General features: G+C 39.9%; 1 protein-coding gene across 2 annotated transcripts; it reads left to right on the forward strand.

Moving 5' to 3' along the window:
* Positions 1 to 15,050: 15,050 nt before the first annotated feature.
* Positions 15,051 to 26,868, forward strand: RBM11 (RNA binding motif protein 11). 2 transcript variants are annotated; one of them, XM_059688092.1, is made up of 5 exons: positions 15,051 to 15,227; positions 19,388 to 19,550; positions 20,897 to 20,969; positions 22,096 to 22,192; positions 24,116 to 26,868. In XM_059688092.1, the coding sequence occupies exons 1-5, from the start codon at positions 15,132 to 15,134 to the stop codon at positions 24,398 to 24,400; spliced, it is 714 nt and encodes a 237-aa protein (XP_059544075.1). In that variant the 5' UTR covers positions 15,051 to 15,131; the 3' UTR covers positions 24,401 to 26,868. The 2 variants fall into 2 exon arrangements, with proteins under 2 accessions (XP_059544075.1, XP_059544074.1); XM_059688091.1 differs by having other exon boundaries at positions 22,096 to 22,191; positions 24,112 to 26,868.
* The last annotated feature ends 775 nt before the right edge of the window (positions 26,869 to 27,643 follow it).

Here is a 27,643-nt window from a genome sequence, read left to right on the forward strand (position 1 = left end):
AAACAAACAAACAAACAAAAAAACAAACAAAAAACCTACTAGACCTAATAAATGAATTTGGCAGTGTACCAGGATACAAAATTAATGCCCAGAAATCTATGGCCTTTTTATACACCAATAATGAACTCCCAGAGAGAAAAATGAAAAAAAAAATCCCATTTACCATTGCACCAAAAAAATTAAGATACCTAGGAATAAACTTAACCAAGGATGTAAAAGACCTGTACTCAGAAAACAACAGGACATTGAAAAAAGAGATAGAGGAAGACATAAACAAATGGAAAAACATCCCATGTTCATGAATTGGTAGAATCAACATCATTAAAATGTCCATAGTACCTAAAGCAATCTATAGATTCAATGCAATACCTATTAAAATACCAATGGCATATTTCAAAGATCTAGAACAAACTCTCCAAAAATTCATCTGGAAAAAAAAACAAAAACTAAAACTAAAACGAATAGCCACAGCTGTTCTGAGAAAGAAAAACAAAATTGGAGGGATCACAATACCAGACATCAAACTATATTACCAAGCCACAGTTCTCAAAACTGCCTGGTACTGGCACAAGAACAGACATATAGACCAATGGAACAAAATAGAGGATCCAGAAATTGAACCAAGCCATTATGCTCAATTAATATTTGACAAAGGAGATAAGAGCATACAATGGAGTCAAAACAGAATCTTTAATAAATGGTGGTGGGAAATTTGGTCATATATATGAAAAAAAAAAAAACAGAAAAAAAAAGAAAGAAACTAGATCACCAACTTATACCATACACAAAAACAAATTCAAAATGGCTAAAGGACTTGAATGTAAGATGGGAAACCATAAAAACCCTACAAGACTCCATAGGCAGCAAAATTACAGGCATATGTCATAGCAATATCTACACAGATACAGATCCTAGGGCAAGAGAGACCAAGGAGAAAATAAACAAATAAGACTACATCAAAATAAAAAGCTTCTTCACAACAAAAGAAACCATCAACAAAACAAGAAAGCCCACTGCATGGGAGAACATATTTGCTAATGTTATCACCAATAAGGTTTAATCTCCAACATTTATAGGGAACTCATACAACTTAACAAAAGAAAGATAAACAACCCATTCTAAAAATGGGCAACGGACCTAAATAGACACTTGTCGAAAGAGGATATTCAGAAAGCTAAGAGACACATGAAAACATGCTCAAAGTCACTAATCATCTGAGAGATGCAAATCAAAACACCAATGAGATACCACCTCACACTTGTCAGAATGGCTATCATCAACAAATCAACAAATGACAAGTGCTGGAGAGGATGCGGAGAAAAAGGAACCCTCCTTCACTGCTGGTGGGAATGCAGACTGGTACAGCCATTGTGGAAAACAGTATGGAATTTCCTCAAATATTTAAAAACTAGTGGCTCGGTGCACAAAAATTTGTGCACTCGGGGGCTAGAGGGAGTGTCCCTCAGCCCGGCCTGCACCCTCTCCAATCTGGGACCCCTAGAAGGATGTCCTACTGCTGGTTTACAGCGATAGGGCCTAAACTAGCAGTCGGACATCCCTCTCACAATCTGGGACTGCTGGCTCCTAACCACTCACCTGCCTGCCTGCCTGCCTGCCTGATTGCCCCTAACCACTCTGCCTGCCAGCCTGCTTGCCCCCAACTTCCCCCTGCCACCAGCCTACTCGCCCCCAAATGCCCCCCCACCAGCCTGATCAGCCCCAACTGCCCCCTGTACCAGTGTGCTCACCCCAACTACTCCCCCTGCTGGCGTGCTTGCCCCTAACTGCCCCTCTGCTGGCCTGCTCACTCCAAGTGGCTCCATATTCTATTCCATTTGTGTCCTTTCCACTCCTAAGTTAATGTCGTGTCCTTAATATGTGGTTATGAGATGTCTCTGTGACTGAGCTGGGAAACCTTTCATGTTTCTCTTTCCTTTCCTTTCATCTCAGGATAACTGAGCTCTGCGGTTTGGGTGGGACCAAAGGTCCTGGGAATACAATGCTGAGCCCTCTGAACTCATTTTATTCTTTATTGTATTATTTGATTCTTGGGGCTGAATTAAACATGAAAACAGAAGAAAATATACCCTTAGATATAGAATCTGAGTCATTACCCGGAGATTTCTGTGGTAGTTAACACTGAGGCATGAGACACATGTGTTTATTGGTCAATTTCCTCAACTATGGAGCAAAGGTTGATCCTACCCCTCGGATCCTATGGAGGTTGGATATGATGCATCCAGAGGGATTAATTGGCAGCTCTGAGAATAAGATCAGAAGTCAACAGACACTTGTTTCCTTTACCCAGACAGAGTTAGAAAAACACAACTCCTTTTATCATAACAGCAGCGAGGGCCATGCCTGTGGGAGGAGGAGCAGGGAACCAGGGCTTTCCCCTTGCTCCTTCCCTGCCCTCCTTCCCTCCATCCCTGCACTGGTCCAGCTGCTATGCTATGGCGGAACCGCACAACTCAGGCTCTCGCCCTGCCCATGTCACAGAAAGGAGCATGCGCAGTTTCTTGCAGACACCGAAGCAGCTGCGGAGTAGAGAGTTGGTGGTTATTCCCCTGAGCAGGTACTGAAGTCCTTGTTGAAGTCTCCACTCCAGAGCCTGCGAGTCCTGGGAGGCTGCCCAGTGGAGGCGCCACATTCCTTTCAGTAGAAACAGAAGATTGATAGGAGCCTGCCAGCTGAGGGGAAGGACCAGGAGGTCTGCCTTGTGCCCATTCCAAATCCACAGTCCCGCATTGCTGGTGGAGCCTCCTGAGCCCAATGCCCATGGCCTGGGCGCACAGGAGGCGGGGCCAATGCCATCGCCATGATCCCCCTGAGCCCCATGGATGGCTGGGGCTGCACTCAGGAAGGGCTGAACACAGAGGGGGCTGCACACGGGGCGGGGCCCCTGCCATCCCCTCCTTGAGCCTGAGCTCCGTGCTGATGGCTTGGCCGCACATGGAGTGGGCTCACACGGGGCGGGGAAACCCCTTTCGCTGCTTTCTGCCTGAGCCCAGAAAGAATGGCCTGGCCGCACAGGGGGCGGGACCCCACCATCGCCTCCTTCCATTTGAGCCGCAGGGCCACCTTTGCCCTGCCACCGGGCTCTTAGGTGCCACTTGGGTTTCGAATCACCGGGTGGCAGGCGGCTTCTTCCCCTTTCACCTCTCAGCATTGTGCCGACATATGCAAATTAACCACCATTTTGTTGGCGGTTAATTTGCATATCGCCCTGATTTGCCAATGGGAAGGGTAGCAAAGTTACGGTAAATTATCATGTTTGTCTATTATTAGATAGGATGGACCTGCCATTTGACCCAGTAATACCACTTCTAGGAATATATCCCAAGAAAACAGAAACACCAATTAGAAAGGATATATGCACCCCTATGTTCATAGCAGCGCAATTTACAATAGCAAAGATTTGGAAACAGCCTAAGTGCCATCAGCAGATGAGTGGATTAAAAACTGTGCTTTATCTACACAATGGAATACTATGCTGCTATAAAAATCAAGGAATTCTTACCATTTGTAGCGGCATGGATCGAACTGGAGAGCATTATGCTAAGTGAAATAAGCCAGGAAGTGAAAGAAAAACACCACATGATCTCACTCATCCTATCTAATAAAAGAGAAACATGGTAATTGGCGTACAACTGCTACCCTTCCCATTGGCTAATCAGGGCGATATGCAAATTAACTGCCAGCCAAGATGGCAGCCCGCAGCCAGGCAGCTTGAAACTAACATGAGGCTTGCTTGCTTCAGTGACAGAGGACTCCAACGTTCCCCGCCTGCCGCTGCCGGCCTCTGAGCTGCAACTCTAAGCAACTATGTTACAAATATAGAAGCTAAACAAAACCCCAGAAACCAGCTTTAGTCGCCTGGATTCAGCCAGCAGGATCGCAACATTGTTAAAATACAGAAGGTAAACAAAGGCCAGAAACCGGCTTTCAGCAGCGGAGGCCTAAGAGCTGGAGCCTCAGAGCTAAAGATGGCCCAGAATTAAAAAAAAGAAGAAAAAAAGGAGCGGTTGGGAGCTTCAGTCACCTGCAAGCCTGAAAACAGCCCTCAGCCCCTCACCCAGACTGGCCAGGCACCCCAGTGGGGACCCCCACCATGAAGGGTGTGTGACCAGCTGCAAACAGCCATCATCCCCTCATTCAGGCTGGCCAGGCACCCCAGTGGGGACCCCCACCCTGATCCAGGACACCCTTCAGGGCAAACCAACTGGCCCCCACCCGTGCACCAGGCCTCTACCCTATATAGTAAAAAGGTAATATGCCTCCCAGCACGGGGATCAGTGGAGCCGCGAGGCCTCCCAGCACCGAGATCAGCGTGACAGGGGGCAGCGCCCCAACCCCCTGATCACCCTGCGGCTCTGTGTGTGACAGGGTGTGGCGCCCCAACCCCCCCCCCCCCCCACAGGCCCTGCTCTGTGTGTGACGGGGTAGAGCCATAACCTCCCCATCAGCCCCGCCATGAATGTGAGAGTGGTGGTGCCCCAACCCCCCGATCGGCCCTGCTCTGTGGGTGATAAAGAGCAGTGCCCCAACCCCCTTATAGGCCCTGCTCTGTGCATGACAGGGTACAGAGCCCCAACCCCCCTGATGGGCCCTGCTCTGCGAGTGACAGGGGGCAGTGCCCCAACCCCCTGATTGGCCCTGCTCTGTGCGTAACAGGGGGTGGCGCCGCAACCTCTCCATCGACCCTGCCTTGAGTGTGACAGGGGACGGTGCCCCAACCCCCCAATTGGCCCTACCCTGAGCGTGACTGAGGGTGGCATCAAAACCTCCCAATCGCCCTGCTCTGTGCATGACAGGGGAAGGCGCCCCAACTCTCCAATTGGCCCTGCTCTGAGCCCGACCAGGGGCTGCACCTAGGGATTGGGCCTGCCCTCTGCCACCCGGAAGCAGGCCTAAGCCAGCAGGTCGTTATCTCCCAAGGGGTCCCAGACTTCGAGAGGTCACAGGCCGGGCTGAGGGACCCCCGCCTTCCCCCTGAGTGCACAATTTTTTTGTGCACCAGGCCTCTAGTCTTATCTAATAAAAGAGAAACATGGTAATTAACCGTAGCTCCGACATGCTTCCCATTGGCTAATTAAGGAGATATGCAAATTAACTGCCAACCAAGATGGCGGCCGGCAGCCAGGCAACTGACGCGAACAGGAGGCTTGCTTGCTCCAGTGACAGAGGAAGCCAGGTTCCCTGCCTGCCACTGCTGGGCTCTGAGCTGCTCTCTAAGAAACATTGTTGCAAATACAGAAGTTAAACAAAACCCCAGATACTTGCTTTCAGCTGGCCGGGATCTCAGAGCTGGAGTTGCAACAAAGTTTCAAATACAGAAGGTAAACAAAGCCCAGAAACCTGCTTTCAGCAGCTGAGGTCTCACAGCTAAAGCAGGCTCTCAGCTCCAGTATTAGCCATAGAAGATAAATAAACCCCAGAATAAAAATAAAGGAAAAAAGGAGAGGTTGGGAGCTTCAGTCACCCGCCAGCCTGAAAACGGCCCTCAGCCCCTCACTGAGACTGGCCAGGCACCCCAGTGGGGAACCCCACCCTGAAGGGGGTGTGACCAGATGCAAACAGCCATCATCCCCTCACCCAGGCTGGCCAGGCACCCAAGCGGGACCCCTACTCTGATCCAGGACACCCTTCAGGGCAAACCACCCGGCCCCCTCCCATGCACCAGGCCTCTATCCTATATAGTAAAAGGGTAATATGCCTCCCAGTACCGGGATCAGCGGAGCCGAGAGGCCTCCCGGCCTGGGATCAGCAGAGCCATAAGGCCTCCTAGCACTGGGATCAGCAGAGCCACGAGGCCTCCTAGCACTGGGATCAGCAGAGCCACGAGGCCTCCTAGCACTGGGATCAGCAGAGCCACGAGGCCTCCTGGCCCCTGGAGCAGCGTGACAAGGGGCAGTGCCCAAACCCCCTGATCACCCTGCGGCTCTGTGTGTGACAGGGTGCGGCGCCCCAACCTCCGCATCGGCCCTGCTCTGAGTGTGACAGTTGGGATTGCCCCAATCCCCTGATCGGCCCTGCTCTATGCATGACAGGGGGGGAGCGTCCCAACCCCCTGATCGGCTCTGCTCTGTGCATGACAGGGGGGAGCTTCCCAACCCCCTGATCGGCCCTGCTCTGTGCATGACAGGGGGGAGCTTCCCAACCCCCTGATCGGCTCTGCTCTGTGCATGACAGGGGGGAGCTTCCCAACCCCCTGATCGGCCCTGCTCTGTGCATGACTGGGGGGAGCTCCCAACCCCCTAATGGGCCCTGTTCTTTGCGTGACAGGGGGCAGTGCCCCAACCCCCTGATCGGCCGGCTCTGTATGTGACAAGGGTGGCACCACAACCCCCTGATCCGCCCTGCTCTGTGGGTGACAGGGGGTGGCGCCGCAACCTCCCCATTGACCCTGCCTTGAGTGTGACAGGGGGCGGCGCCCCAACCCCCCAATCGGCCCTACCCTGAACGTGACTGAGGGTGACATCACAACCCCCTGATCGGCCCTGCTCTGTGCGTGACAGGGGGGAACTCCCCAACCCCCTGATCGGCCCTACTCTGGGTGTGACAGGGGGCAGCTCCCTAACTCCCCAATCGGCCCTGCTCTGAGCCCGACCAGGAGCTGCAGGGCAAGCACCTAGGGATTGGGCCTGCCCTCTGCCACCCGGGAGTGGGCCTAAGCCAGCAGGTCGTTATCTCCTGAGGGGTCCCAGACTGTGAGAGGGCACAAGTGGGGCTGAGGGACAACCCCCACTCCCCCCCTCCCCCCCGCCAGTGCACAAATTTTTGTGCACCGGGCCTCTAGTTTAAAAATAATAAAGAACATTATAATCTAATGAACAAAAAGATAGATACAGAGGCAGAGAAGCATCGAACAGATTATCAAATTACAGCAGGAAGGCTGGGGAGTGTTGGGGGGGGCAGGGTAAGAGATCAACTGAAGGACTTATATGCATACATATAAGCATAACCAATGGACACAAGACACTTGGGGGTGGGGTAAGGGCATGTGCCAGGGTGTAGGGGAGGCCGGGGGAATGTCTATGGGGAAAAAAAAGAGACATATGTGCTACTATTTGTAATACTTTAAACAAGAAAATAAAATTTAAAAAATAAATTAATAAATTTTAAAAAAGCTACCAATCTTAACACATTCTGGAAAGATTTAACCCTTCTTCCTCTGTTAATCTTCTCAAACCCCACACTCTTCTCAAAATCCACATGAAAACCTCCTTCCTTCTCTTTCCTCATTTCTGAAAACAAAATGTATTTGCTAACAGCTGTAACAATCAATCAACAATAATAATGGTATATGATCATTAGCAATCATTCCATGTTAGGCACTGCACTGCTTTATGTTTGCTATCCTTTTCCTCATTTTATATATAAAGCAAGTGAGGTTTTATGAGCTTAAACAACCTGTCCAAGATTACATAATTAGAAGCAAGAGGACATCTCTGGGTGAGATCTGAAAAGCATGGACATATTTATGGCACATGTCATTATGTAAACAGTTGAACAACATAAATGAGATTATCAGAAGTCCACTAGTTTAGTTGTTTATTCATGTACAGTAAAAATGAAAATCTTTTGGGGCCAGCAGAATTCCAGGTACAAGGCAGAGGTTTGTATGGCCATAAAGCCTGTTAAGGTGCAAAACTGTAGGTAGAACTTTAAAATCTCGGAAAGCTAGTGGCAGAACACAAAATCAGATAATGTAAAAACATGCTTTTCTAATTCTGAAGCAATCAAAGTGCATTTAGAATATATATAATTATTTAACATGTCCTAAGAAATCGAAATATTCAATCAGTAACTAATTCAGCTGGGCAACATGTTTGGAAAGCTGTTGAAAATGAAGCTGACTATGCAAGCAAAATAAAGTAAATCTTTAGAGCAGGAATTCATAAATATGGGTTTAAAAATGAGTGTAAAGTGACTGGGAAAGTCATTGAAAATGTAGCTTCCTGGGGCCATCCCCAGAGTTTCTGGATTAAAAGCTACATCTGCATTTTTAAATGCATAATCCAGGAGATCCTGATACAGGTGGTCCACAGGCCACAATGGCAACACCTTACACCTGAATATTGAGAGAATAACAGAGAATGTGGACATGGAAGAAAACATAGTGGGTTATTCTAACCTAATTTATACTGCTTTATAATTGACCAAATCACATATTTATGTTATATCCTTGGAGCTTCACAGGACAGAAAAAAGAGTACTATAATTTTACTTCCATTTACAAGTAAGAAAACTAAGGTTCAGGGAGGTTAAATGATTTGGCCTGGGATAACAAGCCACCACTACTTCAATCCCATGTTCTTTCACATTTTCCAAATTTTCCAGAAATTTGGTAGAGTAAATTAATGAATTTTAAAAATTAATAAATTAATGTTATTTGTGGCACCTGATTCAAGTAAATCAACTGAAATAAATTACTAGTCATATCATAAATATTTTTGTGCATTTTAGAGAAAAACAATGAAGAATTTATTGAGACAATGGGCTCAGAATTCCACAAGTTTTTAAAAGATCATTGCTCTACAAACAGCCTAGGAAATAAGGTTCTACAAATTTCTAAACTCTTACCACTACTAAAAGTGTGGTTCCCATGCCTTGTATTAGAATTCCAAAAGTCTGTATTTTAAATACGATTCTAGATGTCCAATATCACATATTGTAAGTTCTACCATCTTAGAAAAATGACTCTATTTTTCTGAATTTCACTTTCTTCAACAGTAAAATGAGAATGAATTAATTTATTTTTAACATCTCTTACAACTTACTGAAACACAAGAGTTGGCTAAGTAGGCCTGTGGGCCAAATTTGGCTGGAAAGCTAAGAATGGTGTTTACAATTTCAGGTAATTAAAATAATATTTTATAGCAAGTAAAATTATAATAAATTCAAATTTCAGCATCCATACAAATTTTTCAAAACCCAGCCACACTCATTTCTTTACAAATTGTCTATGGCTGTTTTCATACTATGATGGCAGAGTTGAATAGATGCACGAGACTGGCCCTCAAGGCCTAACATACGTATAAATCAGAAACTATACTAATAATATATATACATATGCATACAATTTTGATGTATATTCATACATATTTATATACAGTTTGTTTAGTTACCACTTCACTTGCCTTTTATTCTATTAAATGAAATTTTTTAAAAAAAACATTTGACTAATCTGTTTTTTAAAATATTTTTCCTTTTTTAAAGGCAGACTGGATAAAAGAAGATGAAGGGATTTGCCAAAGAACATATATGTGTAGTGCAATGCCCAACACACAGACAACAGTGTGGTGAAGGCAGGGTGAAGGGGGGAAATGGGGGACATCTGTAATAATATCAATAACAAGAAAAAGAAAATGCGAGGAAGCATAAGAGTTTGCATAGGTTAAGAGTGATTTTGGGAATCATTGAAATCTTTAATTTCCTTATTTCCTATTAATAACTAAAAGGTCTACTATTCTATTTTAGTCAATAGTCAGAAACACGCTTAGTAATTATATCTGAGTTTTTCCAATTGAAAATATAGGTAACTGCTTAGCGAGTAACAAAAATAATAAGAATCTCAGAAAGTCAACCATATAAATTTGGTGTAAAAACTGTGATATTAAAATGATATAAATCTTGATATGATACAAGCTTAGGAGCCTAAGATTTCATATTTCTCTGACTTTCAAGTAGAGGTGCTACTATTATACATTACAGAAACATAAAATACTACCAAGAAACTTCCAATTTGATGATAAACTCTATATTAGTACCATTTAAGTCCTGTATTTGAATTTTGAAGTGTAGACGAGTGATTCAGATGTCATTCTGTGGTATTCAGATTGATTGAGCTAAACACAATCAAGATGCTATAGGCTTAACAGAAACTTCTGCCCTCTCCCCTTAACTATATAGAGAAATTCTAATTAGGGGCCTTACCCATAATAAGAGATTATCTAGAGATATTTTTTTAATCTATCTTCCAATTGCTAAACACCTGCTCTTATCATCCTGTAAATGGCTTTCCTCCCTCTGAAGCCCAAGGTGCCTTACCTCATCCTTAGCTTAGAATGTCATATATACTGCTTTCTCTTTTGCTCTTTGAATCTCTCATGTATGCAAGGAAGGTTCCATGCATATGCATGTATTAAATTGGCTATGTTCTCTTGTTACTCTGTCTCATGCCTATGTCATTATCAGATCAACTGAAAGAACCTTGAGGGTAGAGGAAAGTTTCCTCCTCCCCACAGAATATAAAAAGCAACCATTTCTAAAATTTCTGATTAGCTGAAATATCTAATGGAAGAGAAACAAAAAATAACTTGAATTTTTAGGTTATATTTTTAAGGAGATTCAAGTATGCAGTGAAGAATTTTAAAATCAAAACAAAGGGAAAAATATCTGCTTTTGTAAAATCCCAACAAAAAACTATTCATCATGAATTTTAAATTTACTTTTCTTATTATCATAAAGTGGAACAAGTAGTTCTACTTTATTGCCATAAAGTAATAAGTGATATTATTAAAAATAGTAAACTTTATTACCATAAACTAGTATACCAGGAGAAAAAAGTTCTGTTTTATTACCACAGATCAGTTTTAGTTTTACTTTAGCATAATAGGATAAATTTTTTTTAAAAAAAAGGAAAATTGTAGTATATTTACTTTGTTTGCTTGGCAGTTGACAATATACCTACATAAAAATTTAATTATTCTAATTTCTCTTGAACATTTCTATTTGTTCTCTATTTATGTCTTTTTTGTAAAAGGTTTTCTAGCTACTATTACCTGGAAAGGAAAAACAAAATATGTATTTTACCAAAACACACTATATATATTCTTCATAGTAATCTGTTTGATATCATTTGTATCCATAATCACAGTATATTTTTCATATCATGTCTGCAGTCTATATCCCACAATACAGACAAACTGATTATTTTATACACAAGTTTTAAAGATAATACAAATTATCAAGTTCTTACCAGATCTTGCACAGCACATCAAACAGAGAAATATATACACTCTCATTTGGAATCTGATAAAAAGAAGCACTTAGATTCACCAAAAAAGAAATTGTGATAGCCAGTGAGGTTTCTCTTTGGTAGGACTGTTACAGTCTGCTAGGTTTTAATGTAAAAGATCCCTGACCTTTGCTCCACCCTGTTTGTTGAAAAGGTGAGGTAGATTGTTTCTACCCAATTAGCTTGTGATTGTGAGAAAGACTTTAAGTCAAAGACTTTGTAATAAGTCACAAACATTCAATCATACAAGTTGGATTTAAGGGAAAGAAAAACCTAATTATATCTTTCTTCATTTCTCTTAACCTCAGGATTTCAGAAGTGGTTAGGAAGAACATATTTGTTGAAAACCTAGAGCAATGTGATGTTAACAAATGCTAGAAATGGAAAGAGTCAGAAAAAGTTGGGTTTTATGTTACTTTTGATTATAAACTAATTTGTCTTTATACACCATAAAATCAATAATGAAATTCATATCCATAAAACTGTCAAGTATAAAATATGGCTTTTTCATGTTTGTCACTATGTAACCCAAACTCAGTGGCTATTTTAAATGTTAAAATGCTAGCCTGTCTCTCTAGATCTATAATTTGAAAACGTAAAATATTTTTTAGTATAGCAAACATATTTTACAATTATTATAGGTTTTATTTCATACACTTACTTAATTTTTCTCTTATTTTCCTTCCAGCAATGAACTTCAGTAGGCAAGGAAAATAGAGAATTGTTCTAAAATCATGCATTACAAGTTCAAAATTAAACTTGTTTTTTTTTTAATTTAAGTCTTTAAATTTCCAAATATACTTTACAAAAAGAAGTGTTTAAATTATATCATTGATCAACAGAAACCAGTCTTCAGTCTGAGGAGGTGTTTCATTGGCTTCACAAACAGAATGGGTTATTCATTTAAAAATAATGAAAAATGTAATTGCTGCTGAAGCCTCATCATTATTTTGTGAGACTTCATTTTTAAAAGGGTGTCACCATGAACAGTTTTGTATTGTTGACATTATTATAGATGTTGCCCACCCCTTGCTCCTACTTTGTCCCTCTCCGCCAGGCCTCGCCCTCCCTTCCCTCCGGCTCTAACCACTTTGTTATCTGTGTCCATTAAAATTTCACTGAAGACCACCAAATAACCTAGGTCCTTTCATATTATTTAGCTGTATCAACTGCACTTTCCTAACCAAGATATAGACAACATCATTTCAAAATCTGGGAAGAAAAAATACATAATTGTCATACATGCTAAAAGAGATTTTTCTTAACCAGAGTATACTCAAATTAAAAGATATGTCTTTCCTATTTAACATAAATTATCCTTTTGCTTTGTGTTTTCGAAGTGACAGGGTAATATGAATCTTGCACATTATTTTCCAGATTACAATAAAACCTGAAGATACACTTCCCAGATAAGCAGTGCCTGAAGGGAGTTAATAAGGAAATATGTTGGTTTGGATAAGATTTATAAGGTAAATGAATTTTTAAAAATCAATAGGTGCAGTCATAACAGGAACTTGCAAGTATGCATTCATTTGATGAACATATATTTGTTATACACTTATAACATGCTAGTTTCCTTCACCCCTTTCTACCCTACTATAACAATGTTGATGACAGAGGAAAGAAAGAACAAATGCAGACAGGATTTATATTATGATATATCAACTGGAGGTGATTAGTAAAGTTGCTGGCACACTATTTTGTATTTAAGTATGTCTCTCCCATTATGCGGTAAGCTTCAGGAAGGCAGATCTTTATACTTACTTGTATTTCCCAAGGATTAAAGGCAGTGCCTGGCACATAACAAGCACTCAGAAAATACCTTTTCAATGAAGTAATTATATTAGTCCATCCAATTTAAGAAATTGAACTTGAATTCCAAAAAGTAAATTTACTTATCTAAAATCATAAAATTAAGTAATGTCAAAGTTCAATTAGAAATCAGGGTTCCAAAGATGTGTCTCTTTTCATTTGAAGAGATTATTTTTTTTTATTTTTTTTATTTTTTGGTCCACCATTCAAGCAAAAGCATGCCTTGTCAAATCAAAGTGAATTCTCTCCATGCCTACCTAAAGGCCAAATGGTATCCTGATTACTTAAATGACACTAACATAATGATTTCAGGTTTCTACGTGGACATATGGTATCTTCAGAAAGGAAGCCAAGTTAACAGATAATTGCTTTACCAAAATACTGAGATTCTAAATTTTCTTCCCCCTTTCTTTAAATTATTTTTATTATTTTTTAAGACTTTTAAAAATCCTCCTCAAGTAGGAATCAATTCTTCATTTCCCCATTTATATTTATTTTATTTCATTCATTAAAAACATACATTCATATTACTTTTAAAACATACATAGTATAGTACTAGTATCTTATCAGCTTATAAAATATACATTTGCAAAATCTATATATATAAAAGTCTAAACAACCATCCAACTGTTCAACCATTTGCCCGGTAGCTATGATGCACAATGACCACTAGGGGGCAGCCACTCCAACCAGTAGAGGAGGGAGCCTGATTTCTCGCAGAATTGGCCGTGGGTTAGGTTGCTGCTGGGGCACTGTTGGCTCCGAATCTGCTTCACCTGCACCCCGGACCCATAGGGAATGTTGGAGACCTAGTCCCTTGGCCTGGCCTGCACCCTCTCGCTATCCAGAGCTTCTTGGGGGATGTCAGAAAGCCAGTTTCCACCCAATCTCCACAGGCCAGGCTGAGGGACCCCACCAGTGCACAAATCCGTGCACAGGGCCTCTAGTTACTATATAAAACCGTTTGGAGACCACTCCTTTTGCAATACTGATGTCAAATAATCCTGGCAAAAGATGGAAGGAAAGCATGCTGAAGATGTTTTCTATAGTCCATGTACCATAACACACTTACATGAAGTAGGTACTTAAAAAATAGAATGGAATAATTTTCCAAGGCTTAACTTATTCTTCTTGATTATCTACTTGACAAATGAGTTTGGCATCTTAAAATATTCCTATTTGTGTTTTTTATGTATGTTTTTTACTGTTGATAGTATTACAGATGTCTCCCACTTGCCCCCTTTACACCTGTCCTTCCAGCCCTTACCACCCTCCCCCCAGGTCTTCACCACCCTATTGCCACTGTCCATGGGCTACGCATATAAGTTCTTTGGTTTATCTATTCTCGTTTCCCCAACCCCACATCAAGGTATGTCAGTCTGTTCCATACCTTCACGTTTTGGGTCTAATCTTATTGATCAATTCATTTTGTTCATTAGATTTCACAAATAAGTGAAATCATGTGATAATTCTTTCTCAGATTGGCTTATTTTACTTAGCATAATATTCTCCAGGTCCATCCATGCTGTCCCAAAGGAATCAATTCTTCACACTGGGACACAATATACAAAGTACAGTCCTAATACAAGGTATAAATATTGTATCCTGTTACAGTGCCCAGCAGCCATCCCCAAGAATTCTGGCTTCAGTCACAAAACTTGCTATATACACTTTTCTAGTATTCCTTGGTATAGGCTGTTTTCTCAAGTTCAAATGCTTTCTAGTGTCCACCTAAAACCTCTGCAGCCATTTTCAGACTTTTCTAGGAAATGCTATCTAGGTGAATAAACTTTAGTTTTAGTATTCTATTGTAGCCAAATCCATGCATACATGCACACATTCATTCTTTCAAAAAAGAATTTTATAAAGAATATAATTTTAAAATCCTAATGATTCATTTACTCTTTGGAAATTGATTTCCCCCCATTAGCCTGACAGTATAAGGTAAGCTCTATAGAAAGTTCATATAAAATGCTGGTTGAATAAATCCAGAATCAATGAATAATGTTGCTCCCAGAAATATCGCGGGCACTCCACAAGCCGCAGGGCAAAGCCCCTTCCACACCAGCCTTACTTATTCCCCCCACACCCCAAGTCCCAGCCAGTCCCAGGCGGGCGCAGCGCTGCGGGCCGGTTCCTCAGGCGGAGGGGGCGTGGCTTCCCAGCCAGGCCCCGCCCCCGCCCCCTCCCCCGCGCGGGGCTCCAGGGCCCCCGCCCCTTGGCCCGGCCGCGCCGGGAAGAGGCTAAAGAGGGCGGCGTGTGGGCATCGCCTCAGGCCTCCGCCCGGACCGGAGGGATGTTCCCTGCTCAGGAGGAGGCCGACAGGACGGTGTTTGTGGGGAATTTAGAGGCCCGAGTGCGGGAAGAAATCCTTTACGAGCTGTTCCTTCAGGTACCGTCGGGAGGGAAGGGGCGGCGGAGGGGGCGGGCGCGCGCAGCCGGAAGCGCAGCCGCAGAGGCGGGCGGGCGTGGACCCTCCGAGCCCAGCGCCCTCTCCGCCCTGATCTTGGCCCGGGCTCTGCTTTGGCTCCGCCCGGCGCGCGCCCCCGGTGGGCAGCCGGGTGGTGAAGTGGCGCTGGTGCGCCCCACGCCGCGCCGGGCGGTGATGGGCTCCGCCCTGGGCTAGGGCTGCGAGGAGGCTGCGGGCCTGCGCGGGGCTCAGCGAAGACAGAGCCCGCCCCGTCACTGCTCCAGGCGGTAAAATAGCGTTCTCACGCCTCACCTCCTGCGAAATGAGATGTGTAGAAGTCTCCACCCGTTACTTTATCCGCAGGCCCTGTTGTGTGGAGGTGTCTGTTAAGTGAGATTTGAGATGATTTGCTCAGCTAAGTCATGACTGTGACCAATTCATTCCCTGGGCAGCTCCTTTTATCTCATGCCCAGAAGACCCAGAAATACTCCAGACCTGCTGCCTCCAGGATTGAGCCTCTTGCCTCCTGTAAACACCCATTCCTATTCTGTACACCTGGGTCTCACTTGCGAAAGAGATATACTCATTCAAGACCCAGAATCACATGGCAAACACTAAGTGAGGTACTGAGCATACAGTTTAAGAGGTAGACTTTGGCCTTTTAAAAAGGGAAGACAGCCGAAACCGGTTTGGCTCAGTGGATAGAGCGTCGGCCTGCGGACTGAGGGGTCCCAGGTTCGATTCCGGTCAAGGGCATGTACCTTGGTTGCGGGCACATCCCCAGTAGGAGATGTGCAGGAGGCAGCTGATCGATGTTTCTCTCTCATTGATGTTTCTAACTCTCTATCTCTCTCCCTTCCTCTCTGTAAAAAATCAATAAAATATATTTAAAAAATCAAAAAAATAATAAAAAAAAGGGAAGACAAAATTAATTGCCCGGATTTTGGATAATCGACAGAAGAGCGGGATGCATATTATAGCCAAGTGTTTCGTTTGTTTGTTTTTAAGCGTGAGTTCTGACGTCAGCAATGTCACCTTGGGCAAGTAACTGAGCTTCCGTGCCTCGATTTCCTGAACTGTTGCTCGGGCGCAATAGTATCTCCAGTATGATGTGTGAAGATTAAATAAGTGCATCCAGGGAAAACTACTGAGCCTGGCACTCACTGTGTGCTGCTGCCACTACTGCTGACAGTACTGCTAATACTAACATCAAGAGAAGCCAGGACAGAGAGTTCCCCTGTCAGAATAAGGACAAGTTCCCATGGAGACAATAGCAAAACCTAAATTTCCATGAGTAAGTATAGTAGCAGCCATGAAGAGGGTTCTTCATTTAGTTTTTGAAAGGCCCTTTGCCTCTGAACTAATGTTCCCCTCTGTTAATTATACTAGTAGATACAATTTGATAGAGACAGTCCCTTCCAGGAATACAGTTTCCTGTCCTGGACATAAACCTTTTTAATATTTGAAAAATATGAAGTATAAGCCTTTTAAGCTTATCCTTCCAATAACTTGCCATCTTTTAAAACTTGCTGTTTAAAATCTGCTCTAATACTTGTCCTTTTCCTATAGTTATCCCCCCCTCCCCCCAATATCATTAGAACTTGTCACTCTAAAAAAACAGAAGGAAGGGAGAGGAAAGGGAGGGAGAAGGGGGGGTTGGGAAACTTAATCATTCTTTTTCTCCAGAAGGCTTTTTTATGTTGAGCCTCCAAAAACAAAGGGCGGGTGGGAGGAATAAGGCATGAAGGCCCCCATGCACATGTTATTTCTACTCAGTAAGGACTGGATCCATGTAGTCTCATTTTTTATGATGTCTACCCAAACAAAACATTCATCTTTTCTAACGATAAGGCAACCAAGCATATGTTTTTATTTTGCCTACATCCTTTTCTATTCAAGAACAGCGATTTTCCACCTCTGCCACAAGAATTTTAAAACATGCAGTGCCTGACTATTTAGTCAGGGGCACTGACTTCTTTCCCCTTCGATTGTCAAATAAAATAATGACAACAGCCAACACAACAACAGCCATCTGGTGTGAATGAATCAAAATTATAACAATTTGTTTTATCAGTTTGGTAAAAATTAAATTTTTGGTGTGTGCACAATTTTAGTAATTAGTTTATGTGTGTCTTATGAAGAAAAAGGTTGAAAATCACTGTTCTAGGAGAAGTTGCTAAAGTGAGGTATCTTTTAGAAAGGCTTCAACCCAGCCAACCTAGCAAATCTTGACAACTACAACACTATTAATGTATTTTATTTCGATAAAAAGATTAAGCTAATGTGATTGTTGCTATAAGCACATCTCTCGTTGAACTTTATCTTTCAACATGCTTTGGCATATCTTTGAATTTACAAAATTCAAAGCATTTAAGATATTCTGTCCCTTTGTGATTTCATATATTTAATACCAGTGGTAGAAAAGTACTGATTAAAATTGGTTTTATTACTATGCATTTATCTTTTTACTAGGGTCTTTCAAATTTCTGATTATCCTTTGAAGTGAGAAAGTAAGGTTTAATATCTTTGTACTTTTAACTAAGGAATGGAGTATAGATTTCCAGGGGAAAGATAATGAATTAAGTTTCAAAATGTTGAGTTTGAAGTACAATCACATGGAAGTTTCCAGGAGACTGTCTCTTAGAAAGAGGCACAAAAGAAGAAAATCAGTAGGAAAAGAACAGATTTTTTGATGAAGTGATCCTTGAAGCCAGAAGGGAGGACAAGCTAGTTCATGAGAAAGCAGAGAATGAAAAGAAGACTGAATCCTAAAACACAGCATCATTGTGAAAGATGATAATTAACATTTTTCTTCAGATTAAAAGCAGTTTCTTACTACAATTATCCATCTCTACAGAGAAAAGCAATCCGTTTTAATTATGGTACAATTTAAAAGTTTGAGCCCTTCATTATCAAATCTTAGCTGTTTATGTATTTCCCTCCTCTGATCATTACCATGGTGATGCAAACTTTTTCTTAGTTACTAGTATAACTAATAAAATTATTTGTTTTATAATATTTGACTCCACTTTTTTACTCCATATTTCTAATTACAGGTTCAATATCACATATTGAATATGTCCAGATATGATCCTATCTAATAAAAGAGTAATGTGCAAATTAACCGTCACTCTGCAACAAAGGTGGCAGTGCCCATAGTGGCCAGGGTGGGATGCTGGCGGCGTTGCCCTGGCAACACAAGCCCAGCGTCCGTGCCCCAGCAGCGTGGAGGGAAGGGGTCCCGGCTGTGTGGATTGAGGGGAGGGGAGGGGACTCGGGCCGGAGGCCGGGTCAAGGAACGCTGGCGTCGTTGCAGGCCAGGCTGAGGGACCACCCCCCCCCCCCAGTGCACAAATTTTGTGCACCGGGCCTCTAGTATTTTAATAATGCACCACGGAATAACATTCTCCAGTTGGATTTAGAGCCTTTCTGATTTTTCACTAATTATAAATAATCCACTATAAAAACATTTCTTGATGAAAAAACTTCTTACAGAAAAAAATTAGGCTGTGATAAATTTTTACCAGTTTTGTTTTTTGTCATAACTCAACCAACATTGGGTTTGTCATTTCATTTTTTAGTTATACACTGGTAAATGCTCTCTAAATTGTTTTATTAAACCTAATTGAAGGGTATTATAGTATTCCTTTCAAAATTTGGACCTATTACCTAGAATTTCCCATTACCTAGAATTTCCTTTTATATATATATATGTTTTATTGATTTTTTACAGAGAGGAAGGGAGAAGAATAGAGAGTTAGAAACATCAATGAGCGAGAAACATTGATCAGCTGCCTCCTGCACGCCCCCCACTGGGGATGTGCCCGCAGCCAAGGTACATGCCCTTGACCGGAATCGAACCTGGGACCCTTGAGTCCGCAGGCCGACGCTCTATCCACTAAGCCAAACCGGTTAGGGCAATTTCCTGTTCTTAACACCGTAAATGTTTCTTGATGAGCCAGAAAGTACCAAGAAAGTGTGATGAAGTGTAATATTAATTGTTAGGAAATTCTATTATTAGCAGAACTACATAAAGCTGTTATTGCTAACAGATTTTTTAAAATCTATAACTAAATGTACGTGAGTTATTTGTGAAAAACATCTTTAGATTTATGAGAAAATAATTTTTAAGTTTTTTCTAGGCTGGGCCATTAACCAAAGTGACTATATGCAAAGACAGAGAAGGAAAGCCGAAGTCCTTTGGATTTGTCTGCTTTAAACACCCAGAATCAGTGTCTTATGCCATAGCTTTGCTGAATGGAATTCGTTTATATGGAAGACCGATTAATGTGCAGTATCGATTTGGTAGGTGTATCCAAGTGAGTTTTATTATTGTTGGTGAGTTCAGAAGTGTAAGCATTTTGTTTTCTATATAGCAAAGACCAAAAAAGTGCTCCCATAGTCTCTATTAAATTTTCTCAAAACACATGTTTAATTCATAATTGCATGTAATTACTAGTAGTTAGTATTGCTAATTACATTGCCGACCCTATTGCATTGCTTCTGTATTAAAAATTTTAATGTTCTATTTTAGTATCAGCCAGCAAATATCTATGATAGTTGCTATTGGCTATTATAAATTAAGCAAAATTTAAATGAACTGGAGACACACAATTCTAGCTTTTATATAGCAAAAATATTTGCTCATCCTTTTGTCATTGCTAATATATGATGTAAAATACCTACTATTTGGAAGATATAGTAGGCAACAGTCCTTCTCCTTGGAACTAGGGGAGGGAATCATGCTATGTATATTGCCCTGGATCTAAGCCCCTTTAAGAGCAACTGACCAAAACCAGCTCCAGAGTGATCCTTCATAGTGGTGGGAGAAAGCTTCCTGACATGAATAGCCTCCAGTGCCTTCTCCTATGCACATGCCAAGAACTGATCATCTTTCATTAGTTATCCCGAGAACACTACTCATACTCTAGGCCTTTTATGTTTGAAGGGACTGATAGAGGCAATGCTTGCAATGCTTACGTTGCTTCTCTCCCCTAAATGATTCAGGCTTATTGATATACCTCTTGTTTGTTTGTTTTTATTTACCTTCCTATGCAAAAACAAATAAGAATAAAACAATGCCTTGTTGCAAAGGAAAAGTGCTTCTCTTTGCATTTCATTCTGTTAATTTCTTTGCAAAGAAAATTGGCTGCATCATGCTCTCAGCACTGTCCCATTCTACCAGCTTTTAATTAATAAAAGCTGGTGGAATGGTCCAGGACATCATATTCTGACACTTCCCTACACAGCTGCTTAGCATCCTGTGTAAGGTTGCATTGGCTTTGTCAGTGCAGTTTAAAGAACTCATGCCGTATACATGGGAAGCAAATAACACTGATGAGTTGCCATTTTTAGTTTACAGGTGTATAGAGCAAAACAGCATGTATCTTGTATGGTCCCATGTCAATATAATTTTATTATAGAGCCATTGCTTTGGACAAAGCCTGATTATAATTTAGTCATTTATAATAATATAAACAATCTGTAAATATTTCTTGAGAGACCAATAACATATCCATGTATCTTATATGAGTATAGAATTTTACTTAATACTATGTCCTTTTTGGTTTGGAGGGTTTTTATGGTTTTATTTTAGAACTCAAAAAATTATACAATGAAGTAATCACCATGTTATTCTATTTCTTTTAAAGGGAGTTCTCGCTCTTCTGAACCAACTAATCAAAGTTTTGAGAGCTGTGTTAAGATCAATTCACACAGCTACAGGTAATTAAAATATTTTTTCATGAAGGTAAAGAAAATAAATATGTTCTTGTGACAGGAAATGTTTTGGATTATTGTAAACCTTACCATTTAGGCATACAATAAAATTAAGGAATTCATTTTTTCTGAAACCATGAAAAGTGACAAGATATTTTCATTTAACTTCAGTCATATTATTTTCAGCAGCATGTGGTGTAGGGAGTTATATCTGTATATTCTTTACAGTTCATTATGTTCTTTTCATAGCTGTTAATCATTTAAGCATCCAAGGCCTCGTTGTGATGGATCAGTTAGCCTTCTGTGGCACTACTCTCAACACTTACAATTGGGATATACACCTATTCATCTGACTGCCTCGACCTGCCTGTGTTAATTGCACTCTTCCCAAAGTATACTTTCTGTCGCAAGGATTAGTAGTATTAACATTAAAATTGTACTATACTCTGGAGCAAGTAGACTAATGAAGACAAGCTATAGATCTAGCCAGTTTTTGTTACTTACTTTTTTGAACATCTCCATAGAAGAAAATAGTACACTTTGATATGAAGCTTTACACACCACAGTTTTAAATTAGCAATTTTTATGACTATATGAATGTGTAGAAGAAATCAGCAAATACGTGTTCATGTTAACATCAGCACATTTAGGAAGGAGCATAATTTATATAAACAGTAAATATACATTCAAAAATAAATTGAGAAAAATGTCTACCTTTTTTTGACTGTTCAATATCTGTAAAATATTGAATTTACCCTTGATAATTATTAATGACTTGCTCTGCTGTCTTCATATCTAAGTGTTCTTTTTCTTTATAAAATTAACATTGCTTACTATTTTCCTATCAAAAAGCTAAATGTGACTCTAAATATTGAGATTTAAATATGTAGCTATTAATATGACTTAAGGTGCTCCTGTACCTAATTAACTGATTATTTGTGTATGTATGTTTACAGTTAATTGTTCTTAACCACATTCTCTTAGAGGAGCTCTCTCTCTCTCTCTCTCTCTCTCTCTCTCTCTCTCTCTCTCTCTTTTTAATTATAAAGAGCTGTGGTTTTATTTTTAAGAAAAATGGACATTTGAGGGTAGGAATTTTAACTTTTTATTATTTTCTTTTACCTTTCCAAAGAAATGAAGAAGCCATGGGCCGTTCTTTCTTTCCCATGCAGTTCTTTCCAACTAATAATGCAGCTTTACCTCAAGAATATTTTTTCTTTCAGAAGATGGTAAGTTTGATATGCCTTTCGTTCAATATATAATGTGGTGCAAATTGTGAAGAATATGAAAACTATTTGGAGCTTACAGTGCTCAAATCTAATCTTGGGACAAAGTCAGCAGCTTCCCAGAACACTTTCCCCCAATGGCAGAGGGCTCTAATACAGTCATCTTAAGTCCAGAACATAGTACCTACCTCAGCAAACAGCCAGAAGAGTGGATGGGAATGATAATGCACTGTGGTCCGAGTAAAATTTGAGTAGAGTTGTCATTTAAGTGAGGTTTTTGTTTTGTTTTGTTTTGTTAGTTAATCCTCACGTGAGGATATTTTTACATTGATTTTTAGGGAAAGTAAAAGAGAGAGAGAAAGACAGAGAGAAGCATCCATGTGAGAGAAACAGAGATTGGTTGCCTCCCGCATGAGCCCCAACCAGGCCGGGGAGGACCTTACAACCAAGGTACGTGCCCTTGATCAAAATTGAACTTGGGATCCTTTGTTCTGCATGCTGACGCTCTGTCCACTGAGCCAAACCGGCTAGGACTTAAATGGCTGTTTTAAAAGATATTTTTTTGGAATTAAATTATTTTATTTGGTGAATTGTTTTTATAATGTAAACATTAATCACAAATATATTGCTTTTGGACTTGGATTAATTTAAGAATTTTTTTTTTAACTAGAGGCAAAGATTTTTAATGTAATAAACTACATTATTTCCAAAGACTCTCAAAAATATGGTTTTGGCTTAGAAATCTTAATTATGATCTTTATTATTATAGGGGAACTTTGGAAATTACTTGTTTTCCAGCTCATAATTTTATACATAATAAAATTGAGGTCCAAGAATATTGATCAACAAGCCCAATATTGTACTTGTTACTGACAGATGTGGGACTATAACACAGGTATTCTTATTGACAGGGTGGGGTTTTTACAAACATCCAGCATACATGTGAGCTTCAGATTTTAAAATAGCTGTTTTCACTTTTGTGAAAAAGGAAAATTGGTAATTTAACTTTTGGAAAAAACTTTTCTTAGCTATAGTGAGTTACTTGTAAACACCAGTTCTCATCTGAAGCTGTCAATATCTTTTCCCCAGCATTTTTAATCTTTGGTAGATCTGAGAAAAACATACACATACACTTACTCACTCTCATGTTATCTCTATTAATCTTCAATGTACTTTGAATAGTTAGAAATTTGAGTTAAAAATTACTTCAAAAAAATAAAGAAGTGTATATCATAACTATTGACAACCGTGCTATACAATATGGTGGCTATTAGCCACATGTGAGACCAAAAACTGTATCACCATGTTATTTATACTGTAACCAATATAAAATTTAAAATGTTATTAATTCAGTTACTGGAAAACTTTTACTTATATTTGAAAGACCTTTGATATGTGTATCTACTTTCTCAAATGTACATTTTATGTAACCTAAATTTAGATCAAGTATTTTCTATGAAAATTTATCATCGGAATTGAGATATATGGTAAGTATAAAATGTATACCAGATTTTGAAGACTTAATATGAAAAAAGAAAGTAGAATATCTCATAATTTTTTATTGGTTACATGTTGAAATGATAATATTTTGGATATTCTGAGATAAATAAAATGCATTATTTATTGCACTTGTTTTTTATATATATATTTTATTGTGCCTACTTGAAGATTTAAAACTACATACTTAGCTTGCATTTTATTTCTATAGGACAGCACTAGGTTGTACTGTAGTAAGCTGTATACTACTTGAATCTTTGTTAACTATTTAAGGAAACTACCACATCTCTACTTTACAAAATCATGGCCTTTCTTATACTAATACACAGTTTGATTTTCTGGTAGTTATTTGTATAATGCATGTAAACTGTAAACTTTTTAAACATTTTGGTCATGTTTTGATAAATGAATGTTTTTTTTCCATGGCAGTGGCATGCATGTAATCCAGCGCTGCAGCTTCCTTACTGTGAGATGACAGCACCACTTCCTAAGAACACAGCTATGCCTCCTTCACTAAACCATGTTCCACATCTAGAGGCTGGACCCAGCTCATATGAATGGACTCACCAACAACCACATGATCCTGACCTTTACCAAATTAATAAACGAAAGAGGCAAAAACAAACTAGTGATAGTGATAGTAGCACAGAAAACATTAGAGAAAGTGAATATAGCAAAAAGTTCCGAAAGTGTAAGAAGAAGAAAAGATATTAGTATTACCTTCAAATTAATTTATCTACACTGGTCTTGATGCTTTTAAAAGGAAAAAGACAAAAACAAAAAAAAAAAGCCTGTATTCTACCAAGTGACAAATGTTATGGCTTTCTTATATTCTTAGATATGTATAACTAGTGGCCCAGTGCATGAAATTCGTGCACGGCGGGGGAATGTCTCATAGCCCAGCCTCCAATCTAGAACCCCTCAGGCCTAAACCGGCAGTCGAACATCCCTCTTGCAATCTGGGACTGCTGGCTCTTAACCACTCACCTACCTACCTGCCTGATCGCCCCTAACCACTCTGCTGGCCTGCTCACCCCCAACTGCCCCCCACCCCCACTGGCCTGATTGCCCCCAACTGCCCTCCCCTGCCGGCCTTATGGCCCCCAACTGCCCTCCCCTACCAGCCTCATGTCCCCAACTGCCCTCCCCGGCTGGCCTCATGGCCCCCAACTGCCCCCCCTGCTGGCCTGATTGACCCCAGCTGCCCCCCTTGCCGGCCTGCTTGCACCCAACTTCCCCCCCCCGCCAGCCTGTTCACCCCCAGCTGGTCCCCCTGCCAGCCTGTTCACCCCCAACTGCCCCCCACCACCAGCCTGATAACCCCCAACTGCCCTCCCCTCCTGGCCTGGTCACTCCTAACCACCACTGCCTCGGCCCCGCCACCATGGGTTTGTCTGGAAGGATGTCCGGAAGGTCTCCTGGTCTAATTAGCATATTACCCTTTTATTAGTATGGATAATATGGCATCTGATTTGCTATTGAAATTTTGTTTTCAATTACAAAAATTTAAAGATAATATACTACTTGCTTTGGTAATGGTATTGCTAACACATTGTCAACAAGAAATATACTTTTGAGTGATATATTTTAATAGTGATAATGAAATTTCACTAAATGTCAATCAAAAGCCACTTATGGATAAGGCACCATGCTTTCCTAGAGTGTTGCCTATATGGAATGGTAGATTTTTCTGAGTGAAACTAGTACACATATTTAAGAGTTACATGTTGTTGTTCCTAACAAAAATGGAATAAGCAAGCTTTAGTTTCCTTTGCTAATACCATTTTTTTTATTTGTCAGTATAACATTTCTCAGCCTTATGCTCCTGCAGGTTTACTGTATTTCATAAAATGAGGATATATGGCAGTGATACCTAAGGAAAAGTGATTAATATGGAGCTATTTTTTGCATCATTCCCTTTTTATACAGCTGTATATAAATATGAACATCTGCCTCTTCTCACATTATATTTCATGAAAATGAGTTGGCTATGTCTGAATTTATCATCAACTTCTTTTACCAACTGGGTTTAAGAGGGTATATTTAACAAGTAAATCTTGATAATAATAGACTATTTCATTAATGTATGATATTTAATATTTATTTTCAAATCAAGTTCTCTATTTCTGGCTTGTTTATTTAACGTAAAATTAATGGTTTATTTGGACATTTTTTTTCACGTTTTTGCTCACCATAAACTAAAACAATGAAAATATTTATTTATTAAAGCTAATTGAAAGAATCATTGGGAGGTCCCCACCCATTTCAGTAGGAAAAGCCATGCTTGGATAATTCTTTTTCATGTTGAATAGTATTTTATAGATCTTTATTATTTAAAATAATAAAGATGTTTTTAGCAAAGTGAGTAACTGAATTTAACTTTTAGTTATAAGTATACACTGCCTTATATTAGGCTTGTTTTAAATCTGAATAGTAGTCTATTTCCATCTGGTCCACATGAAAAACTAAATTCTGCTTATTGTAGGTTGACCCGTATACTTTCATGTTCCTAACTATTCACACTAAAACAAACAAACAAAAAAAAAACAACTTTTTTTTCTTTTTAAGTTCACGTTTTTTGCAATTTAGAATTATGCCAAAGGGAAAATATATTTCTATGTAAATAGGAAAAAAAAACACCTTAGCCCTAAATTATTTTAGTGTGTTTGGCATTGTAGGGGAAATTTACAGGAGAAATGTCTCTTAACAGATAAGAGTAGCATATTTGTAAGAAAATTATCTTGAAATACTGTTACAGGAACTAAAATCTTAGAACTCCAAGGAATTCTTGCATCTTCTTTCAGGCAGGAATTTACTCAATAGCAACTTCAGCAAGTCAGCCAATAAGAAACAACCAGAAAGCAAATTCACCTCTTTACCTAGTGTCTTTCGTTAGAAAATATAAAACTTCTCTTAAAATGTTAATAGTATCTACAATCCTATGTAATTTTAAATTATCTATTTTTCCCAATACTATTTTTTAGTTAAAATTTAAATTATTTGCCTTAGAGTGTTTTGTTTTCCCGTTTTTAAGTCTCCACTCTCAAAATCTATTTATTTTTGAGTATGTATACATTCTACTTCAATTGTTAGATGAAACATGGAATTTGAGAACAAAATCAGTCTTTTATTCTCATACTAATTAATTTTTTCAAAATTTGTTTATGTAATGTAGTGGGGGGGGGGGGGAAACCAACAATAGATAAAGTAATTAGAATTAAAATTGGTCCAAAAGATGAATGCAAAACACACCCTTGAAATATGTAAGTGTGCATATTCTACCTCATGTTTTCTATTTCTATACATCCTAGTAAAGCCAGTTATATCAGAATTAAGGGCCTGTTTTCTCATTTTTTTTTCCCCATTGAGCAAAGTGAATTAAGAGCCTGAGCTTGATTTTGGTAAATATGAGCATTATTATATAAATCTCAATAGAAATTATATTTCCAATTTAAAGCTAAAAAAAAAATTAATAAAAACTGATACCTGCCTTTCCACTTCAAGCCCAGGGAAGGTAAGTGAGCACAACCTTTCTAGTTTTTACTACGCAGTAATTGCTGAGGTTGTTAGTGATGATTTTATTCTGCCTGAGCAGAGTGAGTCCTGCAAGTTCAGATGATGCCCCAACTGTGGGCTAAGTAAAGTTTTCTTATTCCCAGTCATGACCAACCTGCAAGAATCACTTCATGTGCATACAAAAACTGCCCTAGCAAGTGAGGAGCAGTGATCTAGTGTCTGATTCTCAGTTTATCTGTTTCTTGTAAAATTTTCTTTTGAGCTTCCAATACCATCTTTTTATATCAACAGGTTATATAAGGATTAAGAAATACATATGCAACTGAAATTGTAAATAACATAACCAGCATAAAGATGTAAACTAACATTTTTTCTGAGTTTTAAACCCTGAGAAAGATTAAGCCCAATAACCCTACATAATATCATCTACGGCAAGGAGCC

The sequence above is a fragment of the Myotis daubentonii genome, chromosome 3 (genome assembly GCF_963259705.1).
Source record: "Myotis daubentonii chromosome 3, mMyoDau2.1, whole genome shotgun sequence".
Classification (NCBI taxonomy): Eukaryota; Metazoa; Chordata; class Mammalia; order Chiroptera; family Vespertilionidae; genus Myotis; species Myotis daubentonii.